This window comes from Vanessa tameamea, chromosome 22 (assembly GCF_037043105.1).
Source record: "Vanessa tameamea isolate UH-Manoa-2023 chromosome 22, ilVanTame1 primary haplotype, whole genome shotgun sequence".
NCBI lineage: Eukaryota > Metazoa > Arthropoda > Insecta > Lepidoptera > Nymphalidae > Vanessa > Vanessa tameamea.
Window position 1 is genome coordinate 1,979,258 of NC_087330.1, and position 21,856 is coordinate 2,001,113.

At 32.2% G+C, this 21,856-nt stretch overlaps 6 protein-coding genes across 8 annotated transcripts in view; 3 read left to right on the top strand and 3 right to left on the bottom strand.

The window, feature by feature from the left end:
- Nucleotides 1–10: 10 nt before the first annotated feature.
- LOC113402266 (uncharacterized) lies at nucleotides 11–1,263 on the bottom strand. Its single transcript, XM_026642459.2, has 6 exons — nucleotides 1,130–1,263; nucleotides 831–1,042; nucleotides 704–756; nucleotides 526–624; nucleotides 346–446; nucleotides 11–243 (listed from the first exon to the last, which is right to left on the bottom strand). Exons 1-6 carry the CDS (start codon nucleotides 1,186–1,188, stop codon nucleotides 144–146), a joined length of 624 nt encoding a protein of 207 aa, XP_026498244.1. The 5' UTR covers nucleotides 1,189–1,263; the 3' UTR covers nucleotides 11–143.
- Nucleotides 1,264–1,563: 300 nt separating this feature from the next.
- LOC113402277 (centromere/kinetochore protein zw10-like) lies at nucleotides 1,564–4,984 on the top strand. Its single transcript, XM_026642474.2, has 4 exons — nucleotides 1,564–3,187; nucleotides 3,278–3,481; nucleotides 3,957–4,222; nucleotides 4,758–4,984. Exons 1-4 carry the CDS (start codon nucleotides 1,678–1,680, stop codon nucleotides 4,968–4,970), a joined length of 2,193 nt encoding a protein of 730 aa, XP_026498259.2. The 5' UTR covers nucleotides 1,564–1,677; the 3' UTR covers nucleotides 4,971–4,984.
- Nucleotides 4,985–6,383: 1,399 nt separating this feature from the next.
- On the top strand, nucleotides 6,384–9,682 carry LOC113402275 (uncharacterized). Of its 2 annotated transcripts, none has more exons than XM_026642472.2 (2): nucleotides 6,384–6,487; nucleotides 7,213–9,682. In XM_026642472.2, exons 1-2 carry the CDS (start codon nucleotides 6,473–6,475, stop codon nucleotides 9,454–9,456), a joined length of 2,259 nt encoding a protein of 752 aa, XP_026498257.2. In that variant the 5' UTR covers nucleotides 6,384–6,472; the 3' UTR covers nucleotides 9,457–9,682. The 2 variants fall into 2 exon arrangements, with proteins under 2 accessions (XP_026498257.2, XP_026498256.2); XM_026642471.2 differs by having other exon boundaries at nucleotides 6,413–6,631.
- A 2,197-nt stretch (nucleotides 9,683–11,879) lies between these two features.
- On the bottom strand, nucleotides 11,880–12,876 carry LOC113402274 (UPF0587 protein CG4646). The gene is made up of 3 exons (XM_026642470.2): nucleotides 12,526–12,876; nucleotides 12,310–12,429; nucleotides 11,880–12,132 (listed from the first exon to the last, which is right to left on the bottom strand). The coding sequence occupies exons 1-3, from the start codon at nucleotides 12,773–12,775 to the stop codon at nucleotides 12,017–12,019; spliced, it is 486 nt and encodes a 161-aa protein (XP_026498255.1). The 5' UTR covers nucleotides 12,776–12,876; the 3' UTR covers nucleotides 11,880–12,016.
- Nucleotides 12,877–13,786: 910 nt separating this feature from the next.
- On the bottom strand, nucleotides 13,787–19,882 carry LOC113402252 (uncharacterized). The gene is made up of 8 exons (XM_026642445.2): nucleotides 19,590–19,882; nucleotides 18,646–19,511; nucleotides 18,119–18,253; nucleotides 17,058–17,892; nucleotides 16,452–16,596; nucleotides 15,799–15,862; nucleotides 14,954–15,015; nucleotides 13,787–14,339 (listed from the first exon to the last, which is right to left on the bottom strand). Exons 1-8 carry the CDS (start codon nucleotides 19,826–19,828, stop codon nucleotides 14,217–14,219), a joined length of 2,469 nt encoding a protein of 822 aa, XP_026498230.1. The 5' UTR covers nucleotides 19,829–19,882; the 3' UTR covers nucleotides 13,787–14,216.
- Nucleotides 19,883–21,222: 1,340 nt separating this feature from the next.
- Nucleotides 21,223–21,856, top strand: part of LOC113402248 (E3 ubiquitin-protein ligase SH3RF3) — a 35,251-nt gene continuing 34,617 nt past the window's right edge. For both annotated transcript variants that reach the window (XM_026642439.2, XM_026642440.2), the window contains exon 1: nucleotides 21,223–21,570. The gene's annotated coding sequence lies outside the window, so the exon portion shown is untranslated. The remainder of the gene's footprint in view (nucleotides 21,571–21,856) is intronic.

Genomic DNA, 21,856 nt, shown 5'->3' on the forward strand with positions numbered 1-21,856 from the left:
ATGTTTAATGGACTATATTGTTAGCGATATAATTTACTTTATCCGGCTCAAAGGACCAGATATGTTGTGCAGAAACTTAATATAAGTCAACTATGATCTATGCGTAGTGTAATGTCCTTTTAACTAGATAATAACAAAGTACATTAAGTAACAATAGGCGGCAGTCGTTCATTACCAAATATTTTCTTTATAGGGCCACGCTTTGGGTCCAAAACTCTCTCGTCGTTTCTGCGAGGAATAGTCCTGAAACACATACGAAGTTCATTTTATTTGAATTTATATATTTCACACTCAATCTATATCATAAAATATTATAAACAATTTTTTCTCCGTTGTTTTACTTACTGCCAGTATGTTCCATTCCTCTGAAGGCGCATTATATTATTGTGACATATCATTAGTTCATTTTGTAAATAAGTCCTCTGATCATTGACCCTTACAAATAACTGGAATCAGAAAAAATATATTATATTAATTTATCAGATATATCCGCAGAATAGCAATACAGTCTTTCAATGATTTAACCTTTGATTCAGAATCCAAGCGCCATTCCCTACTTCGTAGTGTACTTATCAAATCGGTTTTAAGTCTCTCGAAACGTTTAACAGTGCGCAGTAATTCAGCCTGAAAATAACATATATATACATATATGTATATATAAACAGATTAAAAAAATATGACCTATGTGGATACAAATACTTACTGGAGTTAGAATGTCCAAATTAATGTTCAAATCATCATGTTTTAACTTACAATCTGCAAATGTATAAATAGTATTACAGAAAATATTAAATAACAAACGTATATTAATGTAGAAATGATGGTTTAACCTGGTCCACAAACTCTGGCACCCTTAATTTTTTCTTTTAAAATAGGCAGCTGTTGTTTCAAAGTGTCGATAGCTTCTAATAAATGTTTGTGCTTTAAACTCTCTTTTTGTAAATCGCCGTCGGAGTCCCACGGGTAATCTCCTTTACGCAATTCTTCTTGCATACAGACAATTTGCTTTTCTAACTCCCCATTTTGCCAAGCTGCTGATTCTCTAAAAATTTAAATCAAATTTGATGAAGATATTACATAATTATGAGGGATTAAAAACAAAACAAACCTAACAATGATTACCAAGTACCTGCATGATTTTTCGTGGTCTAATTCTGTTTTCAAATTGTCAATTTCACTGTCGTTCATTTTAGTATCCAATAATTAATATAGAAAAACGTTTAAAATTCAGTAAATCGGGGATGATTATAAATACACCCTTCGAAATTGTTATTGATTCAACATACCTTAGCAACATAATACTTCTAAAGTTGACCCTACGTTAAAAAAAAATCTAGAATAATGCAAATAAAAACATTTGAATTCAAAAGGTGGATAGAAATAACTTTTTTTTTAAGATTAGTTGCCACATGATGCAAAATAAACCCCATTTCTAATATTAGCATTCAGTTCTACTTGCCTAATTTTCTAGTCAGTCAGTGAACATGATTTCAAATTGACCTGACTTAGCTTATTAATCTTATATTATCTGTTAAAAACTATCAATTGTCAAATTTTAAATTTTAAAATTCGAACCGATTTTTCTAAATAAAATTTAATTTTCAAGGGACAAACTGGAAATAGCTATTTTGTTTTTTTTTGTGTTAGTAATTTGTTATTAGCTTTATTGTAAAGATAATGAGTTTATTAAGTGCTGTTCTATTGGAAGCTGACAAAGCTACTTCGAAAGATATAAAAAAATATCTCGATGAGTTAATACCGAAATTAAAAGATCTCACTGAAAGAGTGCAAATGTTATCCTGGTCGTTACAACAAAATTTTATCGACACATACTTACATTTTACACCCACAAAAAGTTTGGAACAATTAAATTACAAAAACCGGAAAGCGAACATACTCTCCGACTATTTGAAATTCATACAAGAAGTTACATTATTTGATAATAAATTTGACAACAAAGACGCAATAATTGAAGATTTTAATAATAACCGTAAAAAGTTAGAAAAATCTATTAGTAATTTTCACGATCTTTGTATTGTTGCTGAAGGAAAATGGATATTAGATACAGCAAATCATGAATTTGGTAGATTTAATTACACTGAAGCTATACTAAGTATTAAGGAGTTGCAAAGCAAATTGCGTGAACTAAAATTTGAAGGGAATGGAAACAAGGCACTTACTAATGTAACTGCTCAAGCAGACACCCAGTTAGCAATATACACAGCCCAGTTGAGCATTGAATGGGAAGATATATTTACTTGGTCAGAAAAAAAGGGAATAAATTGTGTTATATATTCACTGTCAGTACTACAGTGTGACCCAAACCTTATACAGAAAATTTTAAAATCTTTATATGTTACCGAGAGAATGAATGCAGAGCTAGGTAAATTTTCACATTTCTTTATAGATAAATTACTACACAACGTCATCAAGTACAACTGCGAAATATTCACAGAAGACCCGATCGGAGCATTGGTGTTCAACATTAAGATAGATCTGAACGAAAGAAATAAACCGAATTTCCAAACAATATTTAACAATTTAACGGCAATATTTGAGTTCCTCCAATCAACATTAGGTACTCAGATGGAAGCTGATAAGACTTTCATTGAAGTATTTTCTGATTGTATCCAAGATCAATTTTTCAATAAAATAATTGACAACTGTATTAGAAATAATTTGCCATCATGTGACAGCAGTTACGAGAATTACAAGAATATCGTTGTAGAATTGGATTCATTCAATAAATTCTTAATTGAACTAAAATTTGTTGAAGCAAGTGAATCGCCACTTAACAAATTCATAAATGATACTGAATGTGTCTTATATAATAAAAAATGTGATAAATTATTGTCTGATGTACGTATAATGTTAAACAATAGCCTCTCACATGGTAGTATAACAGTAGGTAGTAGTAATGAAATAGAAAATGACTCAATATTAGACGTTACGCAAAAAGAGTTTGTATATGATTTGAACAACCCTCTCTTTTTGCCAAAATGTGTAGTATCACAGAATGTTAAACAGATCATGTCTTTGATTGTGGAACATTTAGAGGAGAGTGTGAAACTCCCAGACAAGTATAGCAATCAGTTGGTTATGTACATAAAAGACATTGCAGTCATGTATCAATGTATAGTACCCAAGAAATTTAAAGTTAATTTAGAATGCTGTCCTCTAGATATAGGTAAGAAATAACCTTACCCTATATATCATAGCTATTTAGAACATTTACAGAAATAATTAAAATTAATATTTTTGTATTAATAATTTTCAGCTCTATTTTTCAATAATTGCTTTTACCTGGCACATAGTCTGGTTGGTCCACCCTGGAAGATTACCATGCCAGCCCCATTAGCTGATCTCTTGAACACAACTCTTCTAGAATGTATACAAGACCTAAGAGTGCTGGGCTTGGAGAAAATGTCTCTCTTCTTGCAGTTTCAGAAAAATGTTATAATAAAGAAAATAGAAGCAAATGGTATGTGTTGCTAAGAACTGTTACTAGTATAGTTGAGTTAAATAAAGACTTAGAACTTAATGACACTTCAAAAAATCAAAGGCAAGTAGGACTCAACTTAATTCATAAATTTATATATGTATATATAAATTCATATAAGAAATACGACTAGGATATACACTAAATAAATAAGGTTGGACAACAGAAGGCTGGAACAGTGTGATACTCAATTTTTTTAATTATTTAATATTTTTTTTATATGTGCCTTATTGATTTTTGGTACATGGAAATTTATTATTACCCTGAAACTTAGAATATTCTTTCTCTGGAAGGATGTATTGACTTTGCTGTGTTGTTACAAGTTTTAACTTACCTTTTAAACCAACTTAACAAGTTAAACTCAGCTTCTCAAATTATTATGACTAGCTTTACAACTACCACAACGAAATAATGGTTTTAAAATATCTTTTAATATTTCTCTGTTTTATTATTCCAGAACTGCCCTGGACGTATGAATCATATGAAACCTTTGACTGTGCTGTTAACTATGCACTCACATTAATGCAGGAATTGAAAGATATGTGGTACAATGTTTTACCCAGCCGCATGTATGAGCTGTCCATATGCACACTTATATTAGCTCTATGTCAATCTATGCTCGATAGAATATTTGCAGACTGTAAGCCCATTTGTGAGGATTTGGTTTATATGCTGGCGGTGAGATTTGAAGACACAATTGCAGAAATTACAACATTATTTGAGGTAATATATATATAAAATATGATAAATACAGGATGAAGTCTATGAAATTAAATTTCAAACTAATAGTAGTAAAATGCTTAATTTTTTTTAATGCTCGATGTAAATGATAGCAAACATTCTAAACAATATTAATATAAATGTGAAAGTAACTCTATGTGTCTTTATGTTGTTCTTTCACGGCCACACCACTAAACCAAGTTTGATGAAATTAGGAAGGAAGCAATTTTGAACTCCAAGGAAGGACATAGGCTACTTTGCTATGACTATATTCCTAATATCTGTATATCATATAGCACTATAATCAAGCAAATCAAAATGTACTTTATTCAAGTAAGCGCTCACAAGATGTGACCACTCATGTATTGTCATTTTACACAATTGACCGTTACCATATTATTATAATTTTATTATTGACGTCATATATTCGAATTCAATTAACCTGTCCAATTTCAGTGTACCTCTTCACGTCCTAAATAGTAAAAATCAACAAATCTTTAATAATATAATTATTCAATATATTATAAAATGTTTACAGGGTCCTATCAAGTTCGAAAACAAGATCAATGTCTGGAGCAAGTTCTTAAAGATGCCGCAGTTGTTAAAGGCGCAGATGCTAGAAATTGCTGATCTTTGGCATAAAGACAAGGAATTGTCTCAGAGTTATGCTTGCGAAGATATAAGACTTGTCATCAAAATGAGGTTCCCTGATGATAAATATAGACTAAAAATATTAAAAGAGATACAATAAATTATTTATTATTACCGTAGTTTTTATTTCGTTACAGTATTAATGTTATCTTTACAAAAAATCCTTACGTCGTCCCTAACATCTCATCATATATTCACAAAAAGACTTGTCGGTCTAGCTTACAAGTCCACAGATCTCTAGATCCTGAAACCAAACCTGGACTAGTAGATAACATTGAATTTTCTATTCTGTTTCAGCTTTGTTTGTGTTTATATTCTGTAAATAAAGCCAATATGTTTAATTTGACAAAAAAAATCTGCAAGCTGTCTCGCTGATTCTTAGATCCCAGGTGTTTATTTCCGGATTGGTGGTAGACTGCAATTTAACGCTTTGTTCCGATGTCTTCTCTATCCCACTTAACATAAGCGAAATAATAAGCGCCTTCTTGGCACAACGCAAAACCCTTAACAAATTATCGAATTAATTATATTTAAAGTATCCAGGTCCGTTTCAATCTAGAGTGCAGGGGGACTCGGCCCCTCTTGTTGTGCTAAAGCAAGGCTAAATATATCAAATAAAATGATTACATATAATTTGTAACTTCTATAATTATTATCTTAGTTGAATATAATTGATATTATAACGGTTAGTTTCCTAAGATTGCTTAATTGAAACTTGAATAGGAAATACGGAAGGATACAATTCTAGTCTCTGTAAGTGCCTATAGAATTATTATGGATGCTTGTTTTTCCCTTTCGTGTGGGAAATATGAAAAAATATGTTTGCGTGTACGTGTTAGCATGATTACGTAAGTGTAATCCAATTTTATTACTTGAATTATTTGCGGAAGAACGGAAATAGGAAATACAGCTGCTCGTGAAACTGTACCTTAATTCTATACGATATAATAGACCGATTTTTTTCTTCTAGTAGGTATATTTGTTAAGAAAATTGTTTTATTGGCTTACACGTAAATGGTATGTGATTTCGACTTCAATTTATAATTTTATTCGTATAATGTATTCAGGTTTTCACTGCAATCATACTTTTAACTTATAGGCGACGCATATGTTTAATTCTTTTAAAACGTCTTGCAGAATGATAAAAAAGGACTATGGTTTTGAAAACCCTATACATAATAAAAAAAACCGTAATCGACGATAAGATAAAACAGCTTTAAGTAAATCTAAACATCATAATTATAATGCACGATGCCCTAAACCCCAGTCGGACCAAATCACCTATGTTAAAAATTAAAATATGCTAAATGTTAAATATGAAGAAGTTGCCTCTGTAGTACTAATATTGTATTGTTTGTAGGTTCTGGGCACTATCAAATGGCCTAAACGAAACAAAAAAAACGATTAAAAAGTATTTACTCTTTGTATTTCATCATCATATCATGATCCTGACCTATTTTTACTAGATCTTAAGAATATAATGTACCAGTTGATATTGGCATTGGCAGAGAAAGTTACATGAATGCTATAAAAGTGTGTAGCGCTTCCTAGCTCACATCATTACGTACACTTACAAGTCTGCTATCGACAGCGCTACACACTATGCAACACTTATCGGTAGGTACAACACTTCGTTAAAATATTAAAAAACGCGGGATAATTTAAAATTTGAATATTGTGCTAAAGTGAAATGGACGTTGAAGTGATTGTGATATCAGTGATAAAAACTGGTGATAAGTTGCGATGATGCTCTCAATTCAGGTAAACTAATAAAAATTTGCATCCGAGTTATAGTAAAAATTTGCTTTACTATAAGATATTATAAATAATATAATTAAATCTTAATCTCACTTTTACATAAAATTAAGAACAAATTTTCATATTAGTTAACTTTATAAAGTTATGTTTTATGAGTTTATTTTTTATACTTGTAATAAAATAAGTATAAAATCGCGCTATTTCAATCCTTGGGATCGACCACTTAAAATTTCACGCTTCAAACAACCATCTGGTTGTGAGGTACCAATCAGTAAAAACCTTTCCTTAAATGGTTGGTATCAGGCATGATACACATAAAAGGGATCAAAACAAGCGAATGATGAATTACCGTTGCAATAAATACTTAATTGACAATATTCTATGAAACAATGCAAACGAAAAAAAATGGTTTGCGTGATCAAGATTTTCACGCGCTGATAATAATTTATGAAGTAAAAGTAATTAATGATTTAAATTGGTAATTGTCTCATGTACATAAATATTTATAATATATATATTCAATTATATTACACAATTTATTAGTTTTTCTCTGTTTTAAACTTCAATATTATTTATTATTACAGACGGCATTCCTGATCACAGCGTTAGCGATCGTCGTCAATGAACGTGTCGTGAACGCACAAAATGTTAATAGCGCGAATCAAATGGCTATGGAAACGAAGAACAAAGCTATGACAATTGTGGAAGGGCCAAAACTCAACAAAACAATACAACCTACTCAATTAGCGAAATCAAATCGGACTAACAGTCCGGAGTTGAGACCGTCGAGTAAACCGCCTATACATCTCACTCCAGACAAAAAATTCTTCTACGACATGCCCCAACATTTTTATAATTCAATGCCGAAGTTACATGCCCCTCCTCTACATTTATACACTAAAGAACCGTTGAAGCTTTCTAATTCAGTCTACAAATTCCCCAATGTGATTCCAATACAACGGGGGAATCTATTCTACCAAAAGCCAACGCGACAACCGCTTGTCTTCGCTGCATCCACCGGCAATCCATTAGTAGCAAAAAGTCCAAAGTTCAGTCTACCAGTTCAAACTATTAATGGAATAAGGACAGATTTCGTTAGACCTCCAAAAGTTGCTAATTTGTCTACATCGACGTCAACAACAATTGCCCCTACGACCACTCAAAGAATATTACGAACAAGGCGAATATGGCCAAAAAGGATTACAGAGAAGATGAATTCGACATCTTCTCAAAATGTTTCCTTTACACCCGAAAAGTTATTAAGGAATGACACAACTAATAGTGATTTGGCTTCATCCGCTAGCCGTCTGCGCACAAGATATGCCGTCACAGAAACTCCTATTTCATCAACGTCTAATCAACCTACTACACGAGGCTATCGTAGAGTGACCAGAACTTCAAGAATAAAGCCCACTAAAGCCCCAACCTTCGATCCAATAAAACCCAATGATTGGGTACCGATCGTACCATCTCACTATACTAAAACGAAAACAAATTCTCAAATACCTATTACTAAAAGGTCGGATGTATTTTTACAACCCTACGGATTACTTCCCGTAGGTCAATCATTACAGAATGCGCATGCTCTGGCTAGAAAGAAGATGTTTTTTTTTCGTAAAAGAAACCGGCAGATGAATCCTTACGTATTTACACAAGAATATAATCCTAAAGTAAATATATATCCGCAACAACAATTTGTTTATGATGACCAACGAGCAGAAGGAAGTCAGAACCAACAAAACGTCGTAACGAAGATTAAACATCACCATCATCATCATCACCATCGTTATATCAAAACAGTGGAGAAGCCAGTCAAGGTACCGTATAAAGTAGAAGTTGAAGTACCAAAACCATATCCAGTAGAAAAGAAGGTTCCAGTGCCAGTGCCTGTGGAAAAGATAAAAGTTGTGGATAGACCATATCCAGTTCAAGTAGAAAAAAAAGTTCCATATCCTGTCACTGTCAAAGTTCCACACCCGGTCCCTGTGAAAGTTGTCGAGAAGGAGTATGTACCCAAACCCTACCCTATTGTACATCATGTCCCGATTTTCAAACAGGTTGAAGTTAAAGTACCAACACCCGTCGCTGTTCAAGTTGAAAAACGAGTGCACGTTCCCGTCAAAGTCCCATACCCAGTGGAGAAACGAGTTCCCGTACCAATCGAGACAAAAGTTCCTTATCCAGTACCGGTTAAAGTTTTTATACCTCAACCTTATCCTGTTGAAAAGAAAGTGCCTTATCCTGTAGAAGTAAAAGTTAGAGAACCTGTTGAAGTTATTAAACACGTGCACGTTAAGGTACCATATCCACAACCGTATCCAGTAAAAATACCGCATCCGATACCTTACACTGTTGAAAAGAGAGTACCATACCCTGTTAAAGTTGAGAAAAAAGTCCCGTATCGTGTTGAAGTACTAGTTCCTCATAAAGTAGAAGTTGAGAAAAGGGTTCCGGTCTACGTCCCACGACCTTATCCGGTAGAAAAGAGAGTTCCCTACCCTGTAAAAGTTCCTTATCCAGTGAAAGTGCCTGTTAAAGTACCAGTCCGAGTGCCTGTAGAAGTGCCTGTGTATATCCACCATCCTTTTCAGATCATAAATGACGACGCGATGGGAGTCGGAGATGGCGGCAACAACTATTACCCCGCCTCTGAAAGCAATTATTACGCAGACGGAGAAGAAAACGAGTATGTTAGCCGTTCGGAGAAAGAAAACATCACGAACAGCCCTGAGCATACCGTCACTGTTCACGGGAAAACTGGTTTCACCGGCTTCGTATCGCGGTCTGATAGTGAATCCACGACTGCAAAAACAACGTTGACGAAATGATTGTATAATTAAGCCGTTGATTTAAATCAAACAGTGCGTGTTATGGACAGATGACAAGAAAACGAGTGATGCTGTGATATATTTGAGGAATCCTTGGCATACTTTCAAGTTTTCAGTTTTAAGGAACCCACCAGATAAGTTATTATCAATTCAATTATTTTAGTATGGTACATACAAAATCCTTAATTGTACCTCATTGAAGAAATATACAAGATTTGAATGAATTATTTGTCACGTAATTTTATTTAAAAAATACTATGTAAATTATTTATTCGTGAAACTAAATAGTTATTAAAGCTATACGATAATCATTGAAGGTTTTAATTAATACTAAAGTCATGTTAACTAATAAATAAATAATTATCTATTAATTTATAAATTTTCAAGTTTTTATTAACTGACAAGTTTAACATTTATTTTTAACATCTGCCGGAAATGTTAACTATACAATGTTATGTCTATAAAAAATATGGATTTTATAGCAATTGTAATGTTTGTTTATAACAAGGAAGCTTAAAAAAACGCTAACCAAAGTTTTGATTACAAACGAACCGTATGAACACTCGTGATTTCGCGCGCTAACTCAAGTGTGACATTCACTTTCGATGAATGTTTGTATTTCCTATTCCGCAGTTTGTGTTTAATATATTTGAGATCATAAATTGAGATATGATTAGAAACGAGCTTTAATTTTGTTTAGTAACGTGCGTGTCCAGACATTTTCCTAATAATACTCGCTTTTAAGGTTTGTGCCATAGCACCTTCGGCAGAAAAAAAATATTGCAACTTTTGCCAGAATTTACCAAACCTTTCTTTTTGCCAAATTAATTTTGGTAGTACTTGATCCCATCAAAAACATAAATGTAAAAATGAGAGCCAAGTCCAATATTATGATATATACCTTGGTCAACGACAAAAGAAGTGAGATCTAAATGGGTGCCAAGTACAATGGTCCTTCCTGAAATTTATTTATAACTACATAAAATATCATTTCTTCTTATAATTTAGGATAACATATTGTAGCCTAAGGTCTGTCTTGGCTAGTTCTTATGGAAGGCACGGAAGGCATTGGAATAATTCTTTTGAGCGCGGTTGCCACTCGCTCGGACATGTCCGCGTCAAGGTTTTATCGCAACGCTCCTATCCTGCTGCTCCGGCGTCGCGACGCGCGCCGTGTACCGAAATGCCTATTATTATTGTTTTTTAAAGTATAATGATTTTGCACCATTGATGTGCGCTAAATGCCAGTTAATAACGTAATAAATACGAAAGTCGACTATACTCATAAGTACTAAAACGGAAATATTTGGATTTTAAAAAATTAAGGGTGGTATTCAACTCGTTATATATTCACATGAAGACCTTAAAATCCACATTAAGACCGGCTGTCATAAGTTTTAATTATTGGTTCGTACATGATTTTTTTTATAGTTATTACATTACAGGATCTAAGTATATATATAAGTTCCTAATAGACCCAATAAAATGATAAAAAAATTCCAGTTTCAGATTTTTTCCTTTGTATTGGCCTAATTATCTACCTGTATGCCAAATTTCAACCTTCTAGGTCACCTGGAAGTAGGTTATAGTTTTGATCTATAGGTCAGTCAGTGATAAAAATGACGATTTTTAGACGTTAATATCTAAATAACCGTTTGAGATGCGTTTATGAAATTTAGAACTCATATGTATCTCGTGAGTCTCAATATATGAGCCAATTTTGACACGTTTATGTCAAATAGTTTTTGAGTTATGAGGTCAAAAGTGGCGCCAAATGTTTCGTGTAATATTACGCACGGTGCTGCTCGCCAGTTCTGTTACTTGTACTTGGCTGACACGCTACCGCGTGTCCAGATGTATTTTACGAAACTTACTTACAATTGTCAATAAAATTATTTACACTTATTTTAAGAATTACAGTTCTGTTATATATTTTGATAAATTTAATCAATTTTACATTATTTGCTAATTATAATAAATATTAACAATAACTTTATATTTTGATATAGATATAAGTATATATAATTTATACATATTAACATATATATATATTACATAATTCATATTGTTTAGTCTAGATTTTAACTTTTTTGAGTTAATTATTAAGCATAGCATAGTTATGTTTAAGTTTGGATTATATATTTTTTTTTTATATGTATATGGCACTTACTGGAAGACAAACAAATGGGCAACCTAAGTCAAGGTCACTACTGCCCATATACATTGTCACAGTATTTTTTTCCATCATTTATTATTCCTTACATCACTAAAAGCACTATCAACCTTGGGAACTAAATTTCATCTGTGCCCATATTTACATTGGCACACTTAACCTTTAAACCAGAACCTGTTTAGTGGTAGAATTTATGATGAGTAAATGATACCTACCGGGACAGACTTGCACAAAGTAAAATGAATACAAATCACTTCAAAAATGATAACTATATTTATTTGTAATAGCATAAATAATTTGTAAAATATTTTAAACACGTAAAGAGAAACAAAAGTGACTCAATTTATACACAAAAGATCATGAAAACTTAAAAACCATTTAGATAGATTATTTCACTTTCACAAACTGCCACTCCAACTCGTAAATGCCAACAGATGTTTGATTTTTTTCATCATATTCAACCCATTCCTTTTCCGTTAAATCAACATCATCAAATTTTTTACCTGAAATCATAAGTATTTATAATTAAGATATGAATTTAAACTTCTTTTCAATAATATATTTATAAATTATAGCTATTGAAGATTTTGATTACACTCCATTTAACTATGGTCTATAAATGAAATAGAAAAGGCACTATTGTTAATTATTAAAATAATGTATTATTATGCCTTATGTACCATCATTTTCAGCCTCTGCAAGCCAGCCAGACTTAGGTTCAAAATCCACAGGCTCCACTCCTCTGCAGTCAAATGTTACAATGGACTTGAATTTACCTACATCATTACTTGTGAACACACCTAGAAAGATATTAACCACTTTATTGTCTGATCCTCAAAAAAAAAGTTACGACAGTGAATTGTTAATAATAATAATAAACAGTTCTCTGGTGGTACCATTAGTTCCTTCAATGACATCTATACTATTTTCCCTCGAACACAATTTACATTTGATAAGCAAGTTTGTTTCTGATCTGTTGTGTTTTTGGGGTACTTTGTCGGCTTCGGTAAGATCGTGGAACTTGTCGGACACTTCACCGCAGTTGCCGCACTTTAACTTCAAAAACCACTGATAGTGCGGATGGTTAGTATAGACTTTTTCTATACATTCTAAGGACGCTCTTATTTGAAGTGATATTTTCACCATATTGTATTTAATTCTGTCTCGGTAACAATGAAAAATATTTATTTTGATCACCTTTAGTCTCTAGCAATTTCTACTATCCAGTTAGAAAATATGACAATGACAGTGTCAAACCGGCAACCGCAACGTTGTCAATGTGACCATCGTGAAATTAGTAAATCTGCCAAATCATAACTTATTACTGAAAAATAAAATCATACTTGGTACCCGGCTTTCTTCTACCTGACTGACTGAAAGGGAGTTTTTTTAATACAGGAATGGTTAGAATTTTTTTAATACAGGAATGGTTAGAGGCAGGAATTTTGAACATTTACTGTAAAAAAATTAATTCAATAAAATTATCAACTCGTACTAATTGTTGTTCTTTTATTTCAAGACTGTTTTTTAATTACTACATAATTTTTATTCAAATTTCCCTTTCTAACAAATTTGCTCCTTGACATGAAAAAAACTCGCATAAAACCTGACATAGAAGTCTGACACTAAACCTCATTTAAATCAGCATTAAATCCGCAAGTTTATTAAATACAGGATCACTTTTCCGTAGTACATTTTCTTTCACAGGTGCTCTCAAAGTGAGTAGTCATTTTTTGTAATGCTTCAAAATTGACGGAAAAAAATTAATTGCTTTTTAAATTTGGTACCCAGAGCTGCAATTCATTTTTTTTGTAATGATACATTATCTAGTCATAATAAAACACCTTTTGTTTTGTTGTTTTTATCAATTTTTGTCTGTATTAATGAAATTGTAAAAAAATCGGTAGTTTATTTGAAAAAAACAAAAATGATCATCACTTTTTATGCAATTAAGTTATGACCATGCTGTAGAAAGATTTTTTGTTGAAAATCACCTCCTCTATCAACCTGATTCGTTTGATCTACGATATTTGGGCCGCCCAGTATATACTGGAAGTGTAGACAAAGAAATCGTTTTTTTTTTAAAGTCAACTTTTGAAATTGCTGTAACGAGGTATCTTAGTATGCGTATATATTTAATTAAAAAAAAATACAATGTATGTTTAATTTGAAATATTTTTATTGTTTATTATTTTTTGAGTACGCATGTATTATTATTGTTGAATAAATATTATCAATTTATAGCAATTATCACTTGATAAGTTATGATTTTTTTTAATTGCACCCGACAAATTTTTATTGAAGTAAAATAATTTGGCGGTATTTATTTATAATCAATTTTATAAAAAACTAATGACAATAATAATTAGCACTACTTGCGAGCTGTTTATATAATAAAACATCACACGTCACACGTGCGATGTTGTAACCAAGCTCATAGAAGGCTCATGAATGGAAAAATATCGCAGAATGTTTCCGATCCCTCGCACTATTTAATAGTTCCTTCATTCGCATGACTGCACAAATGAAACATTTGCACAAATGTTTACCACGGTGTAGTGCCGGCTTTACAAACACGACATTGGCCTTAGCTTCGTAGAGGAACTACCCTAATTGCATTTCCTTGCGGATCCGTATGTAGAGTGAGACCCATTTCTTGCAAGACTTCATTATCGACGGGGCCTTGAAGAGTCAATTTCGATATAACTTCCTGTAATTAAAATAAAAACATAAATTCTATGTTTATAAAATTTAACGCAGTTCAAGATTTAAACTTCAAAAGTCACTTGACCAAGCGATTGTTAGTTATTATAGCTCGTCGGACGAGCACGGAGTCAACCTTTTATAGGATTTAACAATTATATCTTTCATCTTTGGATGCGAGTACATTTAGTTTTCAAATTTAGAATTAATTATATTAGCTTAAGAGACATATGTAATCATCCCTAACTTAGGCTTCGGTGGTTACTGAAATCTGAAAAAAAACTCATTTACCATTTCTTTAAAATATATTATAATAACACTTTTTCTCCCGTTAAACGTTACGTTCTGCCCCTGTGAGTCGCGTAGCATAGTGTTAAATAGTATTTTCAATTTATAGACAGAAACTTGACTTATTACTGGGCTGACCCAGAATTTGAGCACAAGTCCTCGGGAACAAGAACATTATAAGCTAGCTATATAAGATACCAGCGAGGCTTAAGGCTTGAAGTTTCAAGCTCTGTGAAGCTAAGAGGGCACATATGTCAGAGTAACTCCATCATTACTTACAATTACTATGTTATCAATATTATTTTAAGATACTAAAATAATTTATTTCCATACCTGATTTTCTGGACAATTTTCACAAAGGCAACGGACGGCAAATATAACCCACTGCATTATTACTGTTACCATATAAGGAAATCACCAAAACACTTTTTAAATGCAGAAAAAAATATAAAATAATTGCTATAAACTCTTACTACTCCTAAAGTGCATATTATCCACAGTTATATTCAGTTTAACATAATAATGTTCATTTTATAATAGACAGATTTATTTGGGATTTGTTTTTAGAGATATTTTGAATAAACTATTTATAAAATTATCTTAACTTAACCGTGTTGTGCAGAAATGTACCAACCCACAAAAACAATGTCATGAAATAACTTACAAATAATATGCATAACAGTATAGTTACATATAATTTAACAGGGTTACTGTCACTATAAAACTAGTTTTTTTCTTTTAAATCATAACCATTTTTATTTCTTCTGTGGGTAAGTATATTTCTGCACCGCATGGTCCAATTGACCTATGCGATTTTCGTCGAAATAATTCTTAATAAATACATATATATTTATGTAATATATAGAAAGGCGAACTGACAAATGGCACTGGTGCTGTAAGAAATAATAACCACTAATGGTCCACAAACATTGTGCCTTGTGCCTGTTGATACACTGGCTCAGTCACCCTTCAAACCGGAATAGAAAAATACTATATTGCTGTTTGGTGGTAGAATATCTGATGAATGGGTGTTACCTACCCAGAGGGGCTTGCACCAATATATTAATAGTAGATTTTATTAAAAACTATCATTTATATTAGTTCCATACCTAACTGTATTCTCCAATAGCGTTAGGTATAATCCCAATTTAATAGTTGTATATTTATATAAAGGATACAAGGATTGCGAGCATCAATATTACAGCAGTCGAGTAATACAGGGATCACTTCTAAGTCCCTCATCTGTAAATAAAAAATAAAGTATTATATTTAAATTAATATATAAATTTATCAAAAGGCGTAAAACATTTCATTAGTTATAAAATCCGGGTACTTTTAGAGTGGATCTTGTAATAGTAAATTAAATACTATATGAATAAGTATATATGTTAAGAGTGTTTGTGAATTGTATGTGCGTTAGATTACTCGGATTAATTTTCGTTTGACCTTTTTATACTCATTAAAATTGTAATTAGTAAAATAATTTTGATTAGATTCTGTCGCGAGCTTAGACGCGAGTTTTGCAGACAGTACCGCTTGGTAGCGATTCATGAATGTCTTAATTTGAAAAGGTGTCAATCTTAATTACATGTCACTTGTTATATTTCTTTGATTTTTTAAGTATGAGGGAAAGTTCATTGACTTTAATGAATAGTTTGTTTTCTGATACATGTGGTATTTTAAAGATCATTCCAAAATACGACATACAAATTTTGAGACCGATATACATTTAAATAAATTAATTTTATTGATTATTTCATATATTAAACTATTGCAAATGAGATTTATCATCGACCTTATTATAATATATGATATACTGCACCCTATTTACCTGTCGTTTATTCTCCTGGTTCTTCCAGCACAAATTAGCGAGAGTACGTACAAGAGATGCCTTAAACCCGAACGCTACGTGATGTTCAACCGTCTCTACAATTGTCACAGACTTCTTCGGAGTAGTCATGTCAATTGCTCCCAATCTATTTGACAAATACAAAAACTCTTTATAATGAACCAATGAACTTAAGACATATAATATTGACTAGGAAGATGTATCTTTGATATACAATAGTGGATCTCTTTCAGACAACCTTAACAAGAAAGAGAAAAAAGATAGATACGTTTTATAGTGTTTTTATAGAAGCCGAGACGACTATGATGCAACATGTTGATTTTCACTAAATTGGACTTAAATAGAAGCACCACCGAGTTTGTATGTATAATTCGTCGTGTTTATTGCTGAAGGAAACATCCTAAGAAAACCTGCACGTCATTTACGATTGCAAATGTTAATAGTTAGTTTAATATCTATATTTTATTTATATTTATAAAAACGTGAAAATATTATGTTATCTTCGTGTAATAGTTTTTATTAGAGTCCTTAATCGAAATGTATTTGTTCCTTAATAAATAAATTAAATCATTATTAAGGTGGACATACCTAGTCTTTTGGGCTTCAGGAGAATCAATTTTAACAAATGGTATTTTGGGCGCATTATCATCAGCAATTTTCACTTCTTTTGTCGGTTCTGCTTTCTTTTCAGCATTACTGTTATCAACACGAGTTTTTTCTGAAGAAATCCCCAGAATTTTTTGCAACTGTTCGCTGAGATCGAAATCGGTTGACAAATTTTGACTCTTCTTGACTTCCTTAGGTGTATCTGGTGAATGTTTTTGAGACTCTGACTCCTGTTGATTCTCTGATAACGGTGGCGATATTTCACTCGGTGATGCTTTGATTTCTTTACTATCTGACTTGGGCATGTGTATTTCTGTTGGTGGGTCATTCGGTGAACTGTCTTGGGATTCCGTTTGACTTGATTCTTGCAAGTCGAGTCTCGGTTGCAGACCTACTGGGATAACTTCAGCTATGGTATTCATGCTAGCTGTAGGTGATTGTGCGTCTATAATAAGTGGTGGTTCATTGTCATCTCCGATGTCTATTTTATGTTCGAGACTTATTCTTCTAATTGGTAACTGGATACGATCATCAGTCTTTGGCACAGAACTGCTCCTCTTAAACGCTACTTTCGTTAGATCATTGTCAATTTTGACATTAGAACTTCCCTCTGAACCACTCCTTGTGCTTTTATCGGGTATGTCAAATTTCATCGCCTGTAGGTTCTCTAAAGCATTTATAGTGTCGAATTTGTCAATGAATGGTGGATTGTCATTGCATTCAAAATATTGTTCACTACTTTCCGATTCAGTGCATTCAGATGTAGTTTCATTGCAGGAAAGCATATTATCAGCAGAGTCATTTTTACAAAGAGGATCTAAAAAAAAAAATATTTTTTTGTGATTTTGATAAAAATAATCCTGGACAATCATTTACATGAACTTTTTTAGTAAGTAATTTTTTAGTTAATTAGTCCATTTTTTATTCTACTTCTTGTATATGTGTGTCCATAACAGTTTATTAGAGAGTAGAAAATTTAAGTAAACATATACAACTATTCAAATCAAAAATATAAAAGATATTAAAAAATTAAAATGCCTTACTTTCTTGTGGCTCATTTACAGCAGGCATGTTCTCATCATTAACTAGCTGCTTGCCGGTGGCTGCATACAGCTTATTAATGGACGAGAAGAAATTATTGCTCTCCTTACCAAGTTTATGTATAGCTCGTAGTAAGACTAAAAAATTATAATTGTTAAATATAATCATACTGACAATATTACAACTACAGAAATAAAATTCATATTAACCTTGTTTGTAGATATCCACAAGTTTAGAGGAGATTGGTGGTGATTACAAAACAAAAGGCAGATGGAGGAGTATGGAGCATCCAGACCATTATATTAAAGGAACAAAAGCAATTACAACACTCATATTAACAAAAAGATCCCTTTGCACTATGGGGCATTTATATTCGCTTTTGTTGCTTCATTATAATGTTCCCAGTACTCCATTTTCCTTTGTTTTATAATTAAGATAATGTATTATAAAATAGCATGCAAGAGTAGGACTTTTAAAAAAAGTTTTGTATCTAGATAGACTAGCTTATACAACATCCTTATATACTCACAGGCACAGTTTATAAATAAAGAAGTATCACTCTGCAAACAATCCATGTAAGTGTCCATGCTTGAAGCTGTTGCTATGATCTCCAGCAAAAAGACAACTTCTTGCGGCTCGATAGAATTAACATACTTATCCACTGTTTTCAAAATACAATCAGACTTGCTCTTAAACTCGTGTGCCATAAACTTAACAAAGTTACCGGATACATTTATATCTTGTGATTCAGTTGACATTAAAATATTATAAGCCAAGTTTAAAACGAGCATTCTACATTCTGGATCTAATTTCGAATAAAGTTTTTCTATATAGTTATTTTCAACACCAATCAGATATTCTATGATCAAATGTGGGTATTCTGTATTACCATTAATGTACATGTAGCCCAATGAATTTAAAAGTGCAATATCATCGGGTAATACATTTGGCTGGCCCAGTAATATATTGTAAACTATCATAGCGCCCGCTGAAGCAATTTTCTCATTTTGGCCGACTAAGCAATTGAGGATTATAGCATCAAATTTAGTCCATATTATTATTTGATTGAAAGGATTGTTCACTACAAGATTGCCTAATGTTTGAATGAGGACAGTCATACATGATTCATATTTTTTCTGTAGTTCTTCATTTATGAAATCAACGCTCGGATGTTGATATTCTGTGGCAAGAATTAACATGGAATCAAGAATGGAGAGTTCTTTTGAAATGTATGTTTGCATTTTTGTACCGGCCGCTGCGCAAGAACGGACCAGACGCAGACACTGCTCTGCCACAGCAAGAGTACTCCGATTGTACGAAGCTTGTTCAACGTCTAGTCGCATTATATGAAGAACTTCTGCAATAAGACGCAGTGTATACTCCGAGGCTTTTTTCCTATAAAAAGAAAAGTAGTAATGAGGACACCAAATATATACAATGTTTTCTAACTATAAAAATTAAAAACATGCTTACGGTCGTAATCTTCCGGTTTCTGCGTCTCGAGACAGTTGCGCTTCTGCGCGCAGCATTTCTTCCACCGCATCCCATTCACCGGTTTCTAGTTGAAAATTAATAAGTTTGGCATCTAAAAGTATTTCTTCAGCAAACCATACACTTTTATCTCTGGACATTTTTATTGAAAATATGTACGAATTTTCGATTTTGTGCACTCTGCATGAATGTTGATAATTTTTGGATACGTCAAAGTCCATGTCAAATTGACTGCTGCCCTCACGAGTTCTCACTGCCCGAGTCTGTAGTTATCTCAATACGACATAGGTAAATTGCTGCCAACATATCTAATTATGAAGGGAAGAAAAACATTATGGACATTATGAAAAATAAAAATTTTAGCAAAAAAATTAACAAATCTTATATATCCCTAAGAAATTACGTCATTAAATAAAAAAGGCATGTATTTTTCTTTTTTGTCATGAATAATTCATTGAACAATAAAGAGCTTCATATAAAATCTTGTCTTGAAATTATATAAAATAAATGTTTTTTTCTCTCTTTACAAGTAGTTATTCGACTCATAGTGAGATTAAAATATTTGTTAACATTAACATATACAGGGTTATTGGTAATTCGACGTATTCCCGTTAGGAGGTGATAGGGGTGACTATTTGCGATAATTTTTACCCCCATATGCATGTTGCAAAAGTAAACCATTTTTTAGTTATCACGTTTTTTAGATTTTTTCAAAATAAGTAAAAATAATAAAATTGCAACTTCTAAAAATTATTGTAAAAAAAGTTTCGATTAAAATCTACTTTTTTCTTCTGATTTATAAAAACGATTAAACACTGGATATTTTTCAATATTTAAACAATAATTATCAGTCGAAATTTAAAAATGCGAGACGGAAAACGATATTATTTCAATATATTTTTTATTTTTTTCCTCAAATGTCTGAAAAACAAAAAAAAAATTATGAAACTTGTTCTGCAGATTATTTTAAAAACATAATCGTTTAATTAGTTTATGGGGGTTAAAATTATAGCAAATAGTCACCCCTATCACCTCCTAACGGGAATACGTCGAATTACCAATAACCCTGTATATACAAACATACATAACAAGTCCTTAAATATATACTTTTTATTTGTTGTGATATAGGTAAGCGGACGAGGCAATGGGCCACCTAATGGTAAGTGGTCACCACTCACCACCGCTCACAAAGGCGCTATAAGAATTATTAACCATTCCTTACATTACCAATGCGCCACCAAACGTGGAAAAAAATATACAAAGATTAATTAAAAAAAGAGTTACTCAAAATAATATATATATTTTTGATTGAAATTGTAAAGAAACGAAATATTAATTTCATTTTAGGCCTAGATGATACTCCGGATTTTTTGTTTTACTGATAACTTTTAGTGAATATTACCGAAGATTATATGAGTTAATAGTTGGCTGGAAGTCATAAATTTTTCGAAATATCAGTAGTAAATATATGTATAAAAATATATGCTTCGTGTCAGATAGTTGAATAGATTTTTGTTATTTTTCTGTTAAAAATTATTAAAGCCGATATTCAATTTAGTATTTTTTAATGCAGCTATATGGCAACATAAGGTGATAGTTGCTTACTCCCGCCCCCACTTCACCTGTCGTACTCGAATCGTCTCGTTCGCCCGTTCGGTGATCGGTCGAAGTTCGAACGAATGAAATAAAACGAGCAAGCGGCGAGAATGGCATTTGTGCGTGAAATTGTGTTAGTTTTTATGTGAACAAGTGCATTTTTCTCGAAATAAAAATTTCAGCCGGTAACCCTTCAAGTACCTGTTTATTTAAATTGAGTTTACAGTGTTTCTATAATAATGTGTTGTTTTAAATAAAGCGTTACTGTCTTAAAAAATTAAGTGACTGGTTCGGGGTGGTATCCTGGTTTTGTTTCGTGCCGTGCAATAATGGAGCTTCCCGCTAACGTTGGAATTTAAAACATCTGGTGAGTCATCAACGTTTTCAAGATGCAATCAATTCTCACTCGATGTCAGTTGCACATATCAAGATTTTAAAACGGACAAATATTATCATAAATAATTCGTCAAAAATAACTAATCTCGCGATACAGTTTTGTGGCGCTATTTTCGAATTTATTGTTTTTTTTTGTTTAACGTCGTTTCCTGAATTACACATTTCGTTAAACATAAACACATGACTTTTATTCTTTTAAAATAAATTCTTGGCACCCGTCCAAGATTTAACGTCTTCGGATTGTGTCGCTTCAAGTT

Bases quoted from the DNA above. Each gene is read 5' to 3' on its own strand.
- LOC113402266 (XM_026642459.2), bottom strand. From the start codon at position 1,188: ATGAACGACAGTGAAATTGACAATTTGAAAACAGAATTAGACCACGAA. The intron at 625-703 runs GTAAGTATTTGT...TGTTATTTTCAG, and splicing joins ATTTGGACATTCTAACTCCA to GCTGAATTACTGCGCACTGT. The intron at 244-345 runs GTAAGTAAAACA...TATGTGTTTCAG, and splicing joins AGGAATGGAACATACTGGCA to GACTATTCCTCGCAGAAACG.
- LOC113402277 (XM_026642474.2), top strand. From the start codon at position 1,678: ATGAGTTTATTAAGTGCTGTTCTATTGGAAGCTGACAAAGCTACTTCG. The intron at 3,482-3,956 runs GTATGTGTTGCT...TTATTATTCCAG, and splicing joins AAAGAAAATAGAAGCAAATG to AACTGCCCTGGACGTATGAA. The intron at 4,223-4,757 runs GTAATATATATA...AAATGTTTACAG, and splicing joins AAATTACAACATTATTTGAG to GGTCCTATCAAGTTCGAAAA.
- LOC113402274 (XM_026642470.2), bottom strand. From the start codon at position 12,775: ATGGTGAAAATATCACTTCAAATAAGAGCGTCCTTAGAATGTATAGAA. The intron at 12,430-12,525 runs GTACCACCAGAG...ATATCTTTCTAG, and splicing joins TGTCATTGAAGGAACTAATG to GTGTGTTCACAAGTAATGAT. The intron at 12,133-12,309 runs GTACATAAGGCA...TTATGATTTCAG, and splicing joins TGCAGAGGCTGAAAATGATG to GTAAAAAATTTGATGATGTT.
- LOC113402252 (XM_026642445.2), bottom strand. From the start codon at position 19,828: ATGGACTTTGACGTATCCAAAAATTATCAACATTCATGCAGAGTGCAC. The intron at 16,597-17,057 runs GTATGTCCACCT...TTTGTCAAATAG, and splicing joins CCTGAAGCCCAAAAGACTAG to ATTGGGAGCAATTGACATGA. The intron at 15,863-16,451 runs GTAAATAGGGTG...TTTTATTTACAG, and splicing joins ACCAGGAGAATAAACGACAG to ATGAGGGACTTAGAAGTGAT.